This window comes from Numenius arquata, chromosome 9, assembly GCF_964106895.1.
Source record: "Numenius arquata chromosome 9, bNumArq3.hap1.1, whole genome shotgun sequence".
NCBI classification, from domain to species: domain Eukaryota; kingdom Metazoa; phylum Chordata; class Aves; order Charadriiformes; family Scolopacidae; genus Numenius; species Numenius arquata.
Genome location: NC_133584.1, coordinates 18,348,108 through 18,366,141, shown reverse-complemented (window position 1 = coordinate 18,366,141; position 18,034 = coordinate 18,348,108). Strand labels below are relative to the sequence as shown.

Below are 18,034 nucleotides of genomic sequence, written 5' to 3'. Positions count from 1 at the left end.
CCGTATCTATACAGGAGTACAGTGCATCCATGAGAAATCTCTTTCCAAATTTTTTATTTATTCCTTATGTGCACTGCTATGCTTGCATGCCAGCAAATCCTTTTGCACTTTGCATTTGCCCAAGGAAAGAGGTTGTTTTGTGGTGTGTGGATTTTTTTTTTTTTTTTTTTGAGGAGACATGTTACCAATGTAATTAATCCAGTCTACATCTTTGTCCCTGAGTGCTCTTGAGATGCCCTCCAAACAGGGAACAGATAGAAAACAGACTCCTTTCTCATTGCACTTTAAACCCATCCATATAGCAGCTATGTTCTTGGTTTGTGTGTGTGTGTACATAGATGTGCTAACACTGATTTTGGACTTTTTATGCTTAGTGACCATGCCACCTGCTGGGGGATATTTTGTTCAAAGTTCCTTGTATAGCTCCTGACATTAATTATCATGTATAATTTTTGAGTTTTAAATTGTGATGGTGTGTTCTGAAAATTTTGCACTAACATCTCAGCTTCCGGCTCTTGATGACATCTGTAGTCTTTCCAAATGTATCTGTTGCTGGGAGTGGCTGAGTAGGGACAGAGTACTAATACAATACCTGTTCCTTTCTCTAATTTTTAATGCCATTCATAACTCCTGCCAGAGAGCTGGAGTGTGCAATAGGACAGAGCTTCTATTTGACTTTTGCAGCTTTTTGGCTTGCCAAAACATACATACTTGAGAAATAAGTGGACTATTTCACTGCACCTTTCCAGGGACCCTGTTTTCAATTCAATAGTGATTAATGGTTAGAGAGGGAAAAGCAAGAAGCCTAGACAGGACTGTAATAAATGTGGTGTGACTAGTGGTCTGAATGCAAGATGGGAGGCTGAGCCTATTCTGATCTTCGATTTCTTGTATTGAAGGTCCTCTCTTCCTCTCAGTCAAGTCAGTTTCTTCCAATTCTGTTCAAATCTAAGTACCACCTGCTTTCAGGTTCCTAAAATTTATAGCCAATTTTAAACTTAAAATTTCCTGCTAAGCACACCAGAGATTCCACTCATGCAAATCTCTGACATCTGCCATGTTAGCATATTTCTGGAAGCAATTCAGACAACTGGAATATCCACCAAGCAGCTCAAACCTCAGCAGCAGTGGAGCTCTTTTTTGTATTGTCTGAGTGGGAATAGACCCAGATTGGTATCTGGGCTTCAATTTTCAGATTTAGTGGTTTATTGTTTTGTTTTAATTTTTAATTTTTTTTAAAGCATCTATTCAATCAGCCTTCAACAAGATTCTAGAAAGCATGTACAGATCTCATTAAGGATAGTCCATTGTTACAACTAAGGTATGTTTAAGTAATTTCCTGAATGTAAGCCTTGCATTTCACTTTTATTACAAAAAGAGCCAAAATGGAATAACAGTAGAGTCATACAAAACCAGCTTTGTTAAATTGAGTTAGTAGTTCAGTAATTTAATTAAAGCTTGATAAAATTAGACCTACTTTGATGGTTTTTTCCCATGGCTCTCAATTACAGGTTCTGAAACCTTAGGGAAAGGCTAAGCTAATGGTAATTATATCGTGTCTTGCTTCTCTGAATGATTTACTTCCTTATTTTATGCCACGCTGACTACATATCTTTTTGCTTGAGCTTTATATAGACAAGCTATAAAATATTTGGAGTAGACCTCAGGAATATGCACTTACACACTGCTCCATGGTACAGGTTCAGATTCCTTTATCAGTCTTCCAAGCTGAAATTCAGGCAACCATTCCCCTATTCCTTATATAAAGCTGAACATTAGGTAATGTTACCAGGCCCCATGCTTATTAGGATTATTTTTCTGTTGTTGAATCCACTATAACATCCAGTCTTGCCCTCTCCAGCACCAATGGCAGAACTCTCTTGAATTTCCCCGACACAATTTGAGTCTTCTAAGCAAATACTACCTACTTGGATATATGAGACAGATTTATTAAATTCTTGGGACATCCATACTGTTTATACTTCATAGGCTGCATTTAAACACGTGGGGGTGCAGGGCAGAAGAGTAGAGAAATGGGTGTCATTCCACTTCCTTCAAACAGCATTAAAAAATGCACATTAATATGTGATGCCTAATCTGAAGGTCACACATCAGTAAGTTTCTGGATAAATATAAGTATTTGAATGTATACCTGCATACATACTATCTGATATCTGGTACAATTATCTTCAAATCCAACATTCGTGCTATGACTTTATCATGCTTCTTGGAGCAAATATTTTCAGTTTAGTTGTAGTTTATTGATCTTTCTCAGTGGAACATCAAAATGTTTTGTGTGTTGCCTAAACCCTTCTGTGTCAGATGTTAGGTATCAAAAGTTTAGAAATCCTTGTGATGAGGGGCTCTCACTACATATTTATGCACACAAGGGCTTGATTGTTGCATTGCCTTTGATATGATGTTAAAGGGTGAGACATTGGTCAAAGCACGTTCGGGTTTTGTTTTTTTTTCATCAAAAGGATAACCGGGGGGTGGGGGGAAGTCCGCCTTACATTCTATGTGTAAGTCGATTGCTTTAATCAGCATTTCATCAAGAATGATCCTATCATAATACAGTTTTTATATCATGTTCCTCGTGGTGGAATATGAACATTTATACTTAATTATGTTTTCTCTAGGAACAACCCTATCTCTTATTATTTCAACATGTGGTACAAATATTTCTAAAGACTCAAGTGATGTGGTCATAATTCTCAGTCCTGTGAAGTTAGATTGACTTTCCTAGTGACTAGCATTTGGGAAGGATGTCTGAAAGCCTAGTCGGTATGGTTGCCCTGGTGTCAGAAAAGGTTTTCTGAAGGATTAGTATATCTCTACATGTGGAATTATGCATGGATGCAAACCTCTAAGTCACTTATTAAAGCAGTGGAAGCAGCTGTTTCACGGTTTGTGTTTATAATTCAGTTGGTTCTTTAAAATTCTTTTTATTGTTTTCACCTAAAAATTCAGTTCCTTTTCTTTTCAAATGTGGCCACATGTTTAAACTGAGAATTCATTTCCTTTTATGAAATAACTCTGAAAAACTGTGCTGTTCTGCCTTAATAAAGTCATTTAAAACTTGTCAAGACACTTACATTAACAGTCTTTAAAGTCTTTACCAGTTGGCTTTTATTCATTCTTGTAGGTGGACTTACAAGATAATTGTTTTGGCATATTTCTTTAAAATCATAATTTACAGGAAAATTGCTATAGCAGAGCTTTTGCATTAAAAATTCTTTCATTCAGTAACTTTAGTTTCAGTTTTGAATAATTTAAATGCACGTAATGCCATACAATTACACAGGTGTCTAGATCCTGCATTCACTGAACAAAAAAGTAGTTTTTTGATGCCATACGTGCCAGTGGCATCAGGAGAGGGCTCAGCTATGTGTCCAATACTGGAATTTTGGCTTTTAAGTTTGGTTTGTGTGTTTGTGATGTGGGGTTTTTTTGGTGTGTGTTGTTATTATTATTATTTTATTTCTTATTTAACAAATCTAAAGGCAAGGTCTGCTTTCATTCTTAATTTCTGGTTGATTTAAAGGAACCCAGCAGGAAATAAACATAAGACTGAACTGACTGCTCAGACTTGGCTGATTTGTGATTGGAATACAAAGGCTACTGATGTCATGTGATTTAGAGGGAACTCCTCTCTGTCTTGTATGAACAAAGGCAGTTCATATGAACCTCTTAAACTTGGCTGAGTTCTGTTTTGTATGGTGTTTTGCATGTTTTTCACATCTCAATTCAGTTCTCAGCATTGCCAAATCCTTCTTAACTTAAGGAGTGAAAAAACAGAAATAATAATAATGAGGGAAGAAGGAAATTAACTTAAATTTCTTTGGGATATCAGCTATGTAGTCCTTAAGTTTCAGGAAAAAAATAGACTAGCCTTCGGGCGTAGCTAAATTCTGTCTGTCACCAGAAGCAATCTCCAAATGTTCTCATTCTTATGGATTCATGAAGCTGTTTTTCTTGTCAGAAAACACTTGCTAAGAAGCAAATTCTAGAGAAAGAAATAATTTTATTGCGTGGGTTTATAACATGCCATAAGTACACGTAAATTACACCATTTATCCAACGCTCATTTATACTAGTCAGATTATGAAGCTAGTTACACTGAAGATTGAACTCAAGAATGTTGCTTTTTTTCTAAGGTGATAATTTCTTTGAGCTTTTTTTCTTTATTTCTGTGTTGAGATCTTAGAGCCAACTCAATGCATCACATACTCGTAATCCATTATATATTGGGAAAAGTGTTTACTGCCTCATAAAGTTAGTTACATAAAAGTTTATTGCTGTAGCAGCCAATTTGTTACTTTTACTGCAGATTAAAATTCAAACAAATATTTTTTTTAATTGTTCTGAATGTTCATCTGTAAATACAGCTCAGTTAGATGTGAAGATCTTTCATGATAATAAAACATTTTGGACAAATTCTAAACACGTAGAACTATCCACTGAAATTCTTAGTATGTGGTGCTCTCCAGAGGAAAAGAGAACACATGAGAGAATCATAGAGAGGTTTGGATTGGAAGGGACCTTAAAGATCATTGCGTTCCAACCCCCCTGCCATAGGCAGGGACACCTCCACTAGACCAGGTTGCTCAAAGCCCCATCCAGCCTGGCCTTGAACACCTCCAGGGAAGGAGCATCCACAACTTCTCTGGGCAACCCATTCCAGTGTCTCACTACCCTTACAGTAAAGAATTTCTTCCTGATATCTAATCTAAATCTCCCCTCTGTCAGTTGGAAACCAGTACCCCTTGTCCTATCGCTACACTCCCTCATAGAATCCCTTCCCATCTCTCCTGCAGGCTCCCTTCAGGTACAGGAAGGCTGCTATAAGGTCTCCCTGGGGCCTTCTCTTCTCCAGGCTGAGCAACCCCAACTCTCTCAGCCTGTCTTCAGAGGAAAGGAGAGGTGCTCCAGCCCTCTGATCATCTTCGTGGTCTTCCTCTGGACCTGTTCCAACAGGTGCACATCCTTCCTGTGCTGAGGACTCCAAAGTTAGACACAGTACTCCAGGTGGGCTCTCATGAAAGTGGAGTAGAGGGGTAATAGAGGGGAAGCATAGGCAGACCACAATACGGAGAAATAGAGGGAGAGTATAAACAGACCACAATATAGACAGAAACAGATGGGGGATGCATATACACACCAAGATCAAGGGTATGAAATCTTCAGTAGAAGAACCGTGTTTATATGTAGGCATGTACATTACCAGTCTCCTCTATAGTTCTCCATATTTATGCTTTGACCTCAGTGACACAGTGGTGTACAGAGGGGAACAGTTTGATATATACAAATCTGTATAGCTATATAGAGAATCAAAGGATAATTCGGGCTGGAAGGAACTTCAGAAGGCCATATAGTCACACCAAATCCCAAAGTATCCAAACTGCTGCTGTTTTATAAATTTGTATTGGGGTTTAAATGTTGCTATGCCATGAAAATTCTACAAAATAGGTCTGGGGAAAACCATGAAACATAATCCACTTGTCTGAAAGTAAAGTTGACTTTACTCAAGCAACCGTCAGAAGCAGTTTGTCCACCACATTCTTAAAAATTCTTGCTGCTCGACATTTCCATAACTGCTGCAGGTAATCTATTCCTGTGCTTTAGAACATTGGACAGGCAATGCACTTCAGCATTAGAGCAGTTTAAGATACCCTTGTACCACAATTCAGAAGCACAGAGTATTCACTGAATTAAAACAGCAGGAGACAAGTAGGCATAACTTCATTTATCTAACTACCAAGTTCAAGATACTGTATTACTTTTGTGTTCCCAAACAGGTAAATTCTGCAACATTCATGTTGTGCTTTGAACTGTTTCTTTTCATAGTAGTCACAAGAGTATTTATCTTAGGATGCTTCAGCTGGAAACGTTTAAATTGAGCCTAATTGAGAGAGACTGAAAAAAAATCATAATAAAAGGACTGGTATGAAAACAATTAAGTGTATACTTGGATAATTATGAACCTACATTAATTCAAGGACTTTTAGAAGAGGAATTGAGTGGAATTGTGTGAAGTATTTGCCTGGATTGTGATACGAGTGCTGTTATGCTTGTGAAAGTTAGGTAACCGTTAGCTGAAGTGGTTCCTACAGCTGTGAAAACAGCTAATCCATGCAATTTATATTTGGTCAGAAGGACAGAAGGCAAAGGTTGCTGAATGACAGTAAAACTGGGAGAGTACCTGCATGGAGGCTTCAGTTTTTGGGAATACAGGTGCAGAATTCAGTCCATTAAGCTCTGTGTAAATAAGACCATCCAGGCCTTCCAGAGCTGCGGAGTAGTTCAGTTAACATCAGCATTTTGCTGAAGGAAGGTTGCTCTATTATGCTAAAAAATGCCATCTGATTTCTACAGAGTGGCAGTATAGTGTTGTCAGTAATGCTGCAAAAGCCTCTATGTGAAAGTCTCATCTTTAGTCCTTGTTGCTGCTAGGGGTTATCACGACTTGCTACTTTCATGGTGATTTAGGCAAAAATATGCACTACTTGATTATCTATTATCACTGTCACAGCCCAACCCTCTCTGCTGCTATCATAAGATGGAATTATAAGCATCAAAGAGAAATGAAAAATCAAATCAAATTGCCCACTGAGTGACTCAATTGCATTTTCTGTTTATTAGATGTGATGACGTGATAAAATACCATCATTCCTGGGCAGTCTAAAAGCAATCACTAACAATTTATTTGATAGTTCTCTCTTTAGGCTCTGCCTTTATTTCCAATCTGCACAAGAAGGGGTATTTATCTGCCTAAATTTAGCCATTTTGCTTGGATTTCTGTGTTTGCCAGCTTGTCTCCTAGTCTGCCTAGTAGAGATGGAAACACCTTCAGAGGATTTTTGAGTAGGTGTTGAACTCTGAATCACTGTCTGGGAGAGCCTACTGAAGCTTCTTTTTCCTTGTTTTGTTGGACAAGTTGCTTCCTTTACATAATAGTTGGAAGTCAGGCAGAGTGACTTTCCCCCTTGATATAATGAGACCCCACTGGATGTAGGCTGACAAACTCCATGCCACAATTCTCCTTTCCTCCTTATTGTTCTTGAGACTGGGGTATGTGTGCAAGGAGCAAAGTCAGGACAGACAAGCCTTTGGGAAGAATAAAAAAAATATAAGATGATACAAATCAGGACTCTATTAGAGAGTCTTGTCTAATTTGGGACTTCTTTAAATCTCTGGGACTTCACAAACAGACATGTTGCCTGTTCTTTATGGCTTACAGTCACTTGAGAGATAACATATGGAAATAAACATATGGAGAGATTTTTGGGAAAATCTTAATATTTTTTTTTTAATAATAAAAACTATAGCCCAAAGTCCTGTCTCCAACATAATTCAAAAGTAAACATCTAGAATAGAGCATGAGAACAGGACAAACATATTTGACCAACATCCTCTAGTCTTTTCCCCAGCTCCAAGTATTTTTAATGCAGAAACATTCTGAGGTGATATGGTGTCAGTGTAGTCAGTAACTGCTGACAGATAACTATTCTGTGAATGTGTCCAGCTTCTTTTTAATCCATATAAACTTTCAGTGTCCTATAGCAAGGAGTTTCATAGCTCTACTGCTTTCGTATGAAAAAAGCTAACCCTTTTTGTTTGGAGTTTGGTGCTTGTTAGCTTCGTTTGAAGCTACTTGGTTCTTGCACTGAAAGAGATGGTGAATGAGACATCTCACCGTACTATCTCTGTGGCATTAATAATTTTGAAGATCTATCTTATAAGTCTGTTAGGGTTGTTTTCCAGATTTCAAAGTCTTGGTCATTTATGACAGGGATTCCCCATCTTTTAAATCTTATTTCCTCTCTGTGAATTTTGTCTAGCCCTGCTTTTTGAGACGAGACCAGAACTGTGCACAACACTTCCTACTGCCCCCCTTACTAGCTTTCCCCTGTCCAACGGGTTTTAGGCTTCATTTACATGATATTTTTCAAAGGTTTAGTATTTATGCAAATTTGTAACAGCATAAAGCATATACACAAACATGCTGTTCTTCAAAATTTCGGGTACCTGTTCTAAAGACTTGGAGCACTGAAGATTGGCAAAGGAAATGTCACCAGGATTTTCTTGGGGGGGATGGGGTGAGGTGCTGCTTGTTGTTGTTGTTTTGGTTTTTTTTTTTTTAGTAGGTATTACATATATTTCATCTTAAGAAAAATATCAAGAAAGGTTGAAATAGAAAATGGAAAATTTCAGCCTTGTGCAGAGTCTAGCAAATTTCTGTGAAGGTTGTGGATTGAAATGTGCTACCGGAGGCACTTGATTTGCTGCTCTGAAATGGAGCTGCATGTGGAGATGAGCTGCCAAATATAAGCCTCCTGCTTACTTTGTCTAACTTCTTGGCTGCTGTCTTTTTTGTTCAGTGGGTGAGGAAGCTGGTGAGAGAGTTCCTATACTCTCCCTCTTCCATCATGTTCTGTTCCTGCAATGCAGTTTGAATTTGCTACAACACATGTGCTTTTTATAGGAATAATAATCATGTTCATATGACCTCTTGCAAATCAATGCTGAACCTGGGTACTCTTTGTGCTTTTGCTGTATTTGAAATGTCCTGCAGTGAAATGATATACCAGCTTATTTTCCTGTAGTAAAAGCCCTCTGGACTGAATTTACAGGGCTCCTATGCAAACTGCTGCAGAAGGGTAAATCCTATTATGGGATTTCTGAAGCCAGACTGAAGAGCTGACAAAAAGATGGGTCAGTCAACTAATCAGCTTTTTAAATGTATTAACATTTCATTCAGGAGAGATGACCTAGAATGGTCAGCTGCTTGCAGTGTCCGTAGGACTGAAAGGACCAAAGCTGCTGAGTCTGTTCTTGCAGGAGCGTGGCGTTGCTTCAGGCTGGCAGACTGCCCGTTTGCATCCCTGTGATGGCCACGAGAGACGAGCACAGCAACTTCACAGCTCAGTTACACTCGCATATCTTGCTTTATCCTGTGATTAGACTGAACAGGCATCTCCCAAAGGATTTTATCCAGTGATCTTCGTGCAGAGGGTCTATGTGAAAAATACCGAATACTTGCAGATGTGTAGCTGCTGTCCTAATCGTATTATAATTGCAGCACAAAGCACGCAGCAGCTATTGTGTTCACATGACTAGTTTTAGCATAAGATGGCTACAAGCATTTTAATTACTCTGTTGATCAGACCTTCATCGGTGATGTAGCAGAGGCCCTGATTTGGCACGGTTTCGTGCTAATTAGCTGTGTCAAAGCCAACTTCATTGAAGTCAGAACAACTGTTTGGAATGCACGTGTTTCTGCAGATCTGTGACTGAAGTGATTAAATAACTACGGGTTTCTCTCCTGATTTTACTCCACTGGCTTCCCAGGCTACTGCCTATGAATTTGATCAGCCATTTATTATATCACAGCGGCTATACAAGCTGCAGAAATGCAAGTATAAACTTGATAAAAGAACCATGACCCTGTGATTTTGAAAATGGGAGTGCTAAGGGTTAATGAAAAAGGGCTGCTTCCTAGAAGCAGTAGGTGATGTGCAATAGCACTAGGCATGACCTTAGCAGCAGTTCCCAGGTGCTTAAAAATGGTCTGGTGCCTTTGATAATGACGTGGTTCAGAGCTACTGCTGCTAGTGTAAATAGAGATGTCAGAAAGAAAATTCAAGTGTACCAAGTATTTGTTGGATTTTTAATTGTGTGACAGCAAGAAGGTACTGGATTTTCATACCCAGGGTCATTATCCTTTTATTTAGGCCAATTTTGAACACAAAGGGAAGGATGAATGAGGCAAAAGATCACAAATTCTGGTCAAGAACAAATATGTGTGTGTGGGCTTTTTGGTTTCTCATTTTTTGAGAGGTGAGGGGATGGGATGATGTATCAAGTGTGTATATATAGTGTTGTTAGTCATTTATATAATTACATTGACTCACTGTTTTTGATGCATCGAGTTTTCCTTCCAAATGCATGAAGATGGAGAAGATCAAGGTACATGATGTGGCACTCAAAAAGAATTTACAGTGAGTGAGGTGTAATGAAGAGTGGCTCCATAGAGTTCACTGGTCTTGGGAGAAATGAGGAACTCTGCCAAAACCAATTTTATTTGATATTTACATCATAGTTACTTGTATTGGCACAGATCAGTTTAAAACCAGTCTTGTGAGCAGAAGGAAAAGTGGATTTATATTATAGACTAAATCTAGTTATGGCTGAGGTTAATAATCTGCTGCTTCAACATCATGAATGTCATTCATGGTCTGGGGTGCATGTGCATTTCTTACGGCTTAGTGATGCCAAAGTCTGAAAAGGATTTCAGCGCAGAAGTACCATTTCATTCTTCATTCCTCATGCCTGTATGATCTGTTGTCCCAAATAATAGGAAGCCATTGCACCTCTGTTAGCATTACAGCTATCCCACAGAAGGTGCTTATATCTAAAAAGCAGTATTGTTAGGGATACCTAGTTCTTGAACTAATATTGTTTATGTGTTGTTACTTTATATTGAAAACTTTTATTGAGCATGGACACAAATATGATTTTTTTAAAACCAAGAACGCTGCAGATGCAGATTCCTACATATGAGGAGTTTTGTGCACATTCACAGTGGCAGATGAAGACATGATTATTTAAATGATCATCTTGTCCTTTAAGTCAGACTGCACAGATAAATATAGACCAAGAAAAGAAATCTAGTAAAACACTTGACTTTATAATCCAAAAGATATGTAGGAGGACAGTAAGGTTACAAACTTAGCAAAAACAGTAGAAACAAAAAAATTAGTTACTTTGTGGTTTTAGTCTTCCACCTGCAGCTTCCTTGTTTCACTCTGTGCTTCCTGCCTTCTCTCTCATCCTGGCTCTTGTCCCGCCTGCCAGTCTGCTCTCCTCCCCATATTGCCTGGCCAAGAGGAGCAGAAGCATTGAAACCCAGGAGCGTGAGAGCATTTCTGCTTGCATTTCTGTGCCTCTTGCCTCAACAGCCGAGGCTGGAGCTGCTCAGTGCCAGGAGAGCAAGCATTCGGGCACTGCATGGGAACAGCTAAGTGGTATTTTTCATAGGAATGGTGAAAAATAAGTTTCTGATGACAAGGAACACTCACTCATGCATAGCAAGCCGCTTAAGAAAATAGTTTGTGTAGTGAATTTTGTTAATAGGAGCAAAAGAGAAGTTTCTACTGATGTTAATTTTTACAAATGGCTGAAGTACTTCTGATACGATGTCCCCAAAAAAGCCCCAGTAAAAGTTGCCAGTGTGGATTAAATAATGTGGGGAATCTTCAGCTCCATTTCTTGAAATACGACAAAGTTCTAAAATTGCTGGATACTTCCATTATAACAGTTATACATTATAATGCTAGACACCATAATGTTACCTGTAGGCAGCATTGCTTGATCTGATTATTTTCATTTGCATTGCTCTGTTACATTTTAGCTCATGGACTTTCCCAAAGTTTTTCAGCTACATGAATAGCCCCTGTTTCACCTATTCCCAGGCTGCCCTGTTTTTTCCTATTGAAATTGTCTCTACTGATGGAATCTCTATGACTTTGCAGTTTGCTGCATAAGTCTGAGCATTGCTTGAGAACATTGTATGGTACAGTACTGCAAATAAGACCTTAGAATAAATTGGTGCTTATTAGGCATTATTTGCTTAATGTTATTTACTGATTTGCTTATAATAACTATATTCACTTTCAAATGCCAAAATTCTTTATGTTTCATCTTTTTGGAGGAGTTTAAGGACACAGATTTCTCTGTACATATGACTATATCAAACAATTTGTTGAAAGAAAGCAAGGTTTGTTTGCTAACATTCTCATGACCGACAAGATAAAAATAACCAATATGTGACTGCATGTAGAGTCTTGTTTTGTTTGTTTTTAGTGGCAAGCTGTTGTTTTTGGTGAGTCAATCTACTCTATGAACCTTCCTTTGAGTAACTGTTGGAGTCTGTTGTGTTTGCTACATGGAGTAGTGCAAAATAACAAAACTCTTGAAGTCGAAGGGATCTCTCCAGTTTTTGAGATATGGTCATCCACACTGACAAGTGAATTGAATTGTATTCATACTATTTCTATTGGAAAGGATTTGCAATAAAATTGCCAAGTAAAATTTCAGCATAAGCTGCTTCAAGGATTAAAAAAAAATAATTTAAGTATACAAGATTGTGTAAACAACTAGGAGATAAAGGAAAAAAAAGTGGTTTTCTTCTTACATTCACCTCGATTTGTTTTCTGTCTTTGAAGTTTATTTATTCTCTCAGTCATGAATATTACAATGTTTTTTTTGTTTGTTTTTAATGAAAGCTAAGGTTTTCAATTAATGCCTCATATCAGAAGCTGAGCCTTTTGGAAACAAACCAAATAGGACAAAACTTGAAGCAGAATAGAGAATAAGCAATGCTGTCTTGACATTGCACAGAAGTGTTTATTAAACAGCTCCATCAATATTGTGTGTCCAGCCTTGCTCTGTACTCCTAAATTAGCGGTAGCATTTAAGATCTCGAGTTTTTAGTATTTCAGCTGTATGTGTTGTTTACCTTTCATAGAAATAGAACCATCTTGCTTGTATTAAATGACTGAAGTATGAATTGAAGATTGCAAGATCAGATGCAAAGGAAAAAAGATATTTTAGGAAACAAAGGTCCCTTTTCCTTGTGTTCTCTCTGATTGAGGCTTACATCTATTAGTGCAGAATTTTAGTCTATCAAATGACAATTCAAATGCAAAGCTTTATCTCTAGATAACTGGCCTCCTCCTCAGAATACCCTCATATGCAGTTATTTATTTTGCTATTTAGGTTGATTTTACAGATATCTAAATCCTGTCAGGCTGAGCTCCAGCCTCCTCCAGCTTTATGGAACATTTCCAGAGGAAATGTTGAAATGGGTAGGTTTCATGTCTCGTTTGCTTGCACCCTAGTAATAATTACCTGCCCGCAGTGCTTGGTTGAAAATTAACTTGGAACTTTTAGAAATTAGGATATTACTTCTGTGACCCTGTTCTGAATTCTTGACCTAACTGAAATTTTCATAGTCTTTTTGGGTGTATAAACTTCCAGAATCAGAACCAGCATCTGCTATAGCCAAGAGTAAGTTCCTTATAAATAGCCAGACTGAAAACAGCTGCTTATCTCTTAAAAACAAAATAGTACACTGAATAATATGATTTTTTTTTTTTTTTAAGCTAAGATAATGAGAGCCTGAGAGCTAAGTGAGACTCAGCTACAGCAAGCTGGCCTACCCAACTAATGGGGCAGTATAGGGAGTAAGATGGAAGTTGCAGGTAGGTTTTGTTTGCTGAGAGCTCTTGAAGCCACCTGACTCTGACAGTGCTAGCATGTATGTTGTAATTTTTTTTTAATTTTACTCTGGCACCCGAATTAACAAACACTTTAAAGAGACTCCAGCAGTATTCAGCTCTGAACTGTCATTGTAATGTGATGCTTTTCAGAATGATAATGAGCATGGGGCCAAGTGAGACCTGTGCAAAGCTTCATCTGGGATCATGTCACCTAGAGAGTCAGAATCTCTACCACTGTTCATCTCAGCCCCAGCACTGAGCTCCCTTTACTACTCTCCTGGTTATGTTTTAGAGTTGGGATGTGGCATTATTGCAAGAATCAAGGCCTGCTTCTGGCAAACAAAAATACTCCAATCCTAGCAGCATTCAGATGTGTGCGAAACATGCTTAGGGTGTTCTCCTTACTAGCACAGCAGTCTGATGGCCACCCTACTGTGAAGCATTTTCCTGGTAGGGATGAACTAGAAAAGGTGTTTTAGAAAGGGATTTAATTAAGATTAATTGTTTCAGAGCCTCCTGCTGGCTGGAACTCTGTAGTGCTAAAGATGCACTAATTGCTATAAGAGGTTTTGGATCCAGTGGAAGAAACCCATGGTTTGCAGTTAGTGACAGGTCTGATCTGTTATGTTAAATATGTTCTAAAATAAATGAACATAAGGTACAGTGTGCTTACTAACAGGACAAACCTAAACTGTCCTATTTCAAATTTTTGCAGAAGTATGTATATTGTCAGTTTATTTTCTCAGCAATTTCTAGTAGGAATAGTAGTAGTAGTATTACTAGTAGGAATAACTATAAAATGGATCTGATCTAGTTCTCAACAAAATTTTGTCGGTGGTGTTTTTTTTTTTTCCAAATCACTTATTTTCATGTGAGCAGGACCATAAAACAGAGCTTAAATATTTGCATGTCCTTTCCTTCCATGCCCACACCCTCCTCCTAAAAGGTCTTACCCTCATTAGTAAAGACTGATGACATGCAACCGTGTAGGTTTGTAAGTACATGCACGTAGCAGGTGTCAAGTTAATTTGCAAAACCTTCAGCCTCCTTCCCAGTGGTGGGGCTGTACGTTTCATATTCCCTGCATTAAACCATGGTTTTGTTTCAGGGATCTGTAAAGGGATCCCATATTTCCAATTCACTGGGACAGACTTTGAGTTCCCAGCAGCTTCCCCTTCACTCTGGGGCTGTGTCCACCCCTGCATATCAAAAGGCTTGTGTGTGTGATCCCTTTGGGGGTATGTATAGTGTGTGAGACTCAAGGACTGTACTCTTCTTTGAAGGAGAAAAATAACCCGTGATTCTCCAGGCTGGGAAGAGCAGCTTCATCAGAATATAGCATAGTCAGGACAGGGTTTGTTTATAGGTTCATAATGAAAATTAACCTACAAAAAAGAAAACTTGCAGAAAAGATATGGGAAATTAATGTGTTACCAGATCAAATCTTTACTGAATATTTTGAGGCCAACACTTGTCTGATATTCAAAATGTGATGGGAAAAAATACATCTGTTAGAGAAAGGTTTGTATTCCGTGTCCTTGGACTTGTGACAGCTGAAAATGGGTTGTACAGAGGCTGTATTGGGCAAACGATGGCTAAAGTTTTAACAGCAGCAACCTCTGTGGCCCAGGGGCTTCACAGCGCTGCCACCCCTGCAGCAGTGGCCCTTGTCTGCCCTCAGTGGCCGTCCCGGGCCCATGTCCCCACGCTGTTGACCCCTGCCCACCTCCTGAGTGACCAGAGGCTGGCCAGGCCATGGCCCTCAGTTCCTCACAGGTACCGCCTTGGGCCTGAGGTCTGAGGCTGTCCCTCCTGGGGGTCCGTGAGGCTGCATCTCATAAATCCTCCTAATTTATAAAGTTATTTCTAGAATAACAAAGTCTTTCTCTTACCTAGAAGTGAGCCCTTGCTTGCTTTGTTTTTTATTTTTTATTTTTAAAAAGTATTTCTTTTAAAAATCCAACCTAGAGTTGCCTACTTGGTTCTGCTGGCAACTTGGGAGGAAACATGCTTTCCCTGACTCACAAACAAGTTGGTGAGTGGGTGAAAGGCATTATTTAGATAAATAAATGATTCCCTCCCTTAATTACAAGGGGGAAAGCCATGCATGTTTCTTTTGTAAACAACCAAGAACAAAAATGTGTAACATTATCAGAAAATGCTTAAAATCTGTGGGATTTTAATGCAACTAAAGGAACATGGCTGAACATAATGATAAAAAAGGCATTAAAATGCCTTGCATTAAGGAAATATTAACTTTTGGCTTTTCAACTTTGTTGTATAAAACTTGCAAGTAGTGGGCACTTATGTATGGGCAAGGAAGCAGCTGTGACAAGCTTCTTGACAATCAGAGTGACTGCAGGTTTGGCAAATAGGATAACATCATGGCACACAGCTAAATGACTTACAGCTGTAAACTGCGGCCCAGAGTAAAGAACACTTGCCAACGACTGCAGCTTCTATAAAACTTCTCTCAGGTAATTTCAAGGGCTGGGAAGGCAGATTACTGATATTGCCATGAGTAAAAGGTCTGCTTTTCTACTCCGGAAGACCCCAGGGATCCACAAATATCTCCTGGCAGGTGACAAGAATGAGATTGACTTGCACCTAACTCTAAAAAACCTAGGCACAATTCAAAAATGTTGTGGACTCCATTCCCTTAAAGCTTAAGAGATTTTTGTCTTCATATTGGCTCCCTCATTAGTGAGTATATAGTAGTCTTACATGTAGAGGCAGAAGTTACCTGGTACAGGTCATACTCTAAAACATCCTTCAGGACCGTCAGCCACCAGCCTTGGTGCTCATGCAAAGTGCTGCTCTGGAATGTTTTGTTGGGTTTTTTTATTTATTTAATTTTTTTTTAGATCTATAAAATATTTTCTTCCCTTAGATAATGTTCTTAAATGTGTTGGAGTCTTATCAGAGGAAATATTCTTAAAGACAAAATAGCTCTGGGTGTTTTTGAGTGGGTGGGTTTTTTTTTTTTTTTTAGTGGAAAGTTTTGGCACAAAGTTACATGATTTCACAACCTCAGAAGAGCTCAGTAGACAGCCTTTAATTTTTTAATTCTATTTTATTGCTGTTGCTGTGGTAGTTGAGTCTGTTGTGTTCCATACAGAGAGTGATACTACACTTATCCAAAGCATGGCCTCAAACTGGCATCTGCGTCAATGTAATTTAGGGTCTTCACACCTGACTTCTTGTTCAGTGTTTGGTCTGGAACTATTTTATGAGAAAACAGCTTACCTACTCCTTCTGCAGTCACCTATGAGACCCCTCAGTCTCTTATTCCTCTTTATGCAGGAAATAACTCTTTAATAAAGACATTTATGACTTTTCATTATTGTAAATGATAGCCCTGTCTCTGTGTTCAGAGTACGTCTCAGCTGAAACGTTCCCAGTTGGCTGCTCTAAGAATACCTACCCTTTAAACTCTGTCTAGATAAAACCACAATTTCTTTATTTTTGATGCAGCCCACAATTTTCATTAAACAAGCTAATTATAGTCCACAATGTCCACACCATAATGTATTTCTCCCAGTTTCTTACTTATTTTGGGACAGCATCTCAGACAATGTTTGTCACAATTGCGTATTCAGTTCTGATCGTGCACTTGCTAGTTATGCAAGATAATCTTCAACAAGCAAATGAAGTAGAGGCCAGATAGATTGAAGATTATTCGTGTTCTTTAGCAAGGAAGTGCTTTAGCAGAACCCCTAGTGATGGATCAGACATTGGGAATATGTCACTAATACAAGGTTCATCCAGCTAAAAAAAAGCACAACATTTTTAATCAGAAGTTGGACAGCTATGGATTAAGGTTAGAGTGATAGGGATGTGTAGTTTCTAACATGATGGAAGGAATAACCTCAAGACAAAGCTCTCTAGCTTTATGCAATGTGTGATGGTAAGATTAAGACACATCTTGTTGCTTTATTGTATGAGATTCAGATTGTGACATGCACCAAAAAATGGGATTAGCTGCACCTAAAAAGAAACTTGGCTCAAAAAAAATGAGCAATTTTCATGCTTTATTGGTCTAAAAAGGTTTTCATATGTTCAAGGGGAAGTACTAATAGAAGAGCAGAAAAGGAGGACTGGGGTAAAAAAAAACCTCTTACCAACAGGCTGAAGCCATGGTCTTGGGCCATCCAGGCAGGATGGGAAGGAGCCTGGGTGCAGAACTTTTCATGGCAATCAGGCATCCCATGTTTTCACTTCTTTGACCAGATGTCGTCAACTTGGTCCTTTGTCAGAAAGGCTGCTAAGACCGCAAAGAGCAGTCTGACACTAAGTAGAGAAAGTGCTTTAAAGGATCTGAGAAGCAAGCTTGGAGAGATTAATTCAAACATGTACTTCTTTTCTTCAGAGTGATAATGTGATGAGAGGACACTTAAAAGAATATGTTTAGCGCTTCCTCTCTAGAAGCAGATGCAGATTCCTGATATGGAAGCTGGCTTGTGTGACTTGAGGAGGAGGACCTGTGCTTTACTATGCTTGTCTCAATCTTTCTATTCTGATCTTTCACTCTAAGAATGAAGTGCAAAGGAAGGTGGCCTGCTAAGTTTCTCCCAGCTTGCTATGCTACCCTTTTCTAAAAATTTCATGAAAAAGGAAGTGATATGTTTAGCCCATAGCTGCTGTTGAGTCATCATTAAGAATCACTTGCTTCTCCGTATTTAAAATTTCTATTTTTTTTCCAAATTTAATTGATTTAATTTACATATTGACTTCTGGTTTAACTGCACTTA

General features: G+C 38.6%; 1 protein-coding gene across 1 annotated transcript in view; it reads right to left on the bottom strand.

The window, feature by feature from the left end:
- The window catches only part of SPHKAP (SPHK1 interactor, AKAP domain containing), a 101,358-nt gene extending 83,865 nt beyond the window's left edge, over positions 1–17,493 (bottom strand). The window contains exon 1 of the mRNA XM_074153731.1: positions 17,405–17,493. Within this exon, the coding sequence (XP_074009832.1) occupies positions 17,405–17,493 (89 nt within the window). The remainder of the gene's footprint in view (positions 1–17,404) is intronic.
- Between the last annotated feature and the right edge of the window lie 541 nt (positions 17,494–18,034).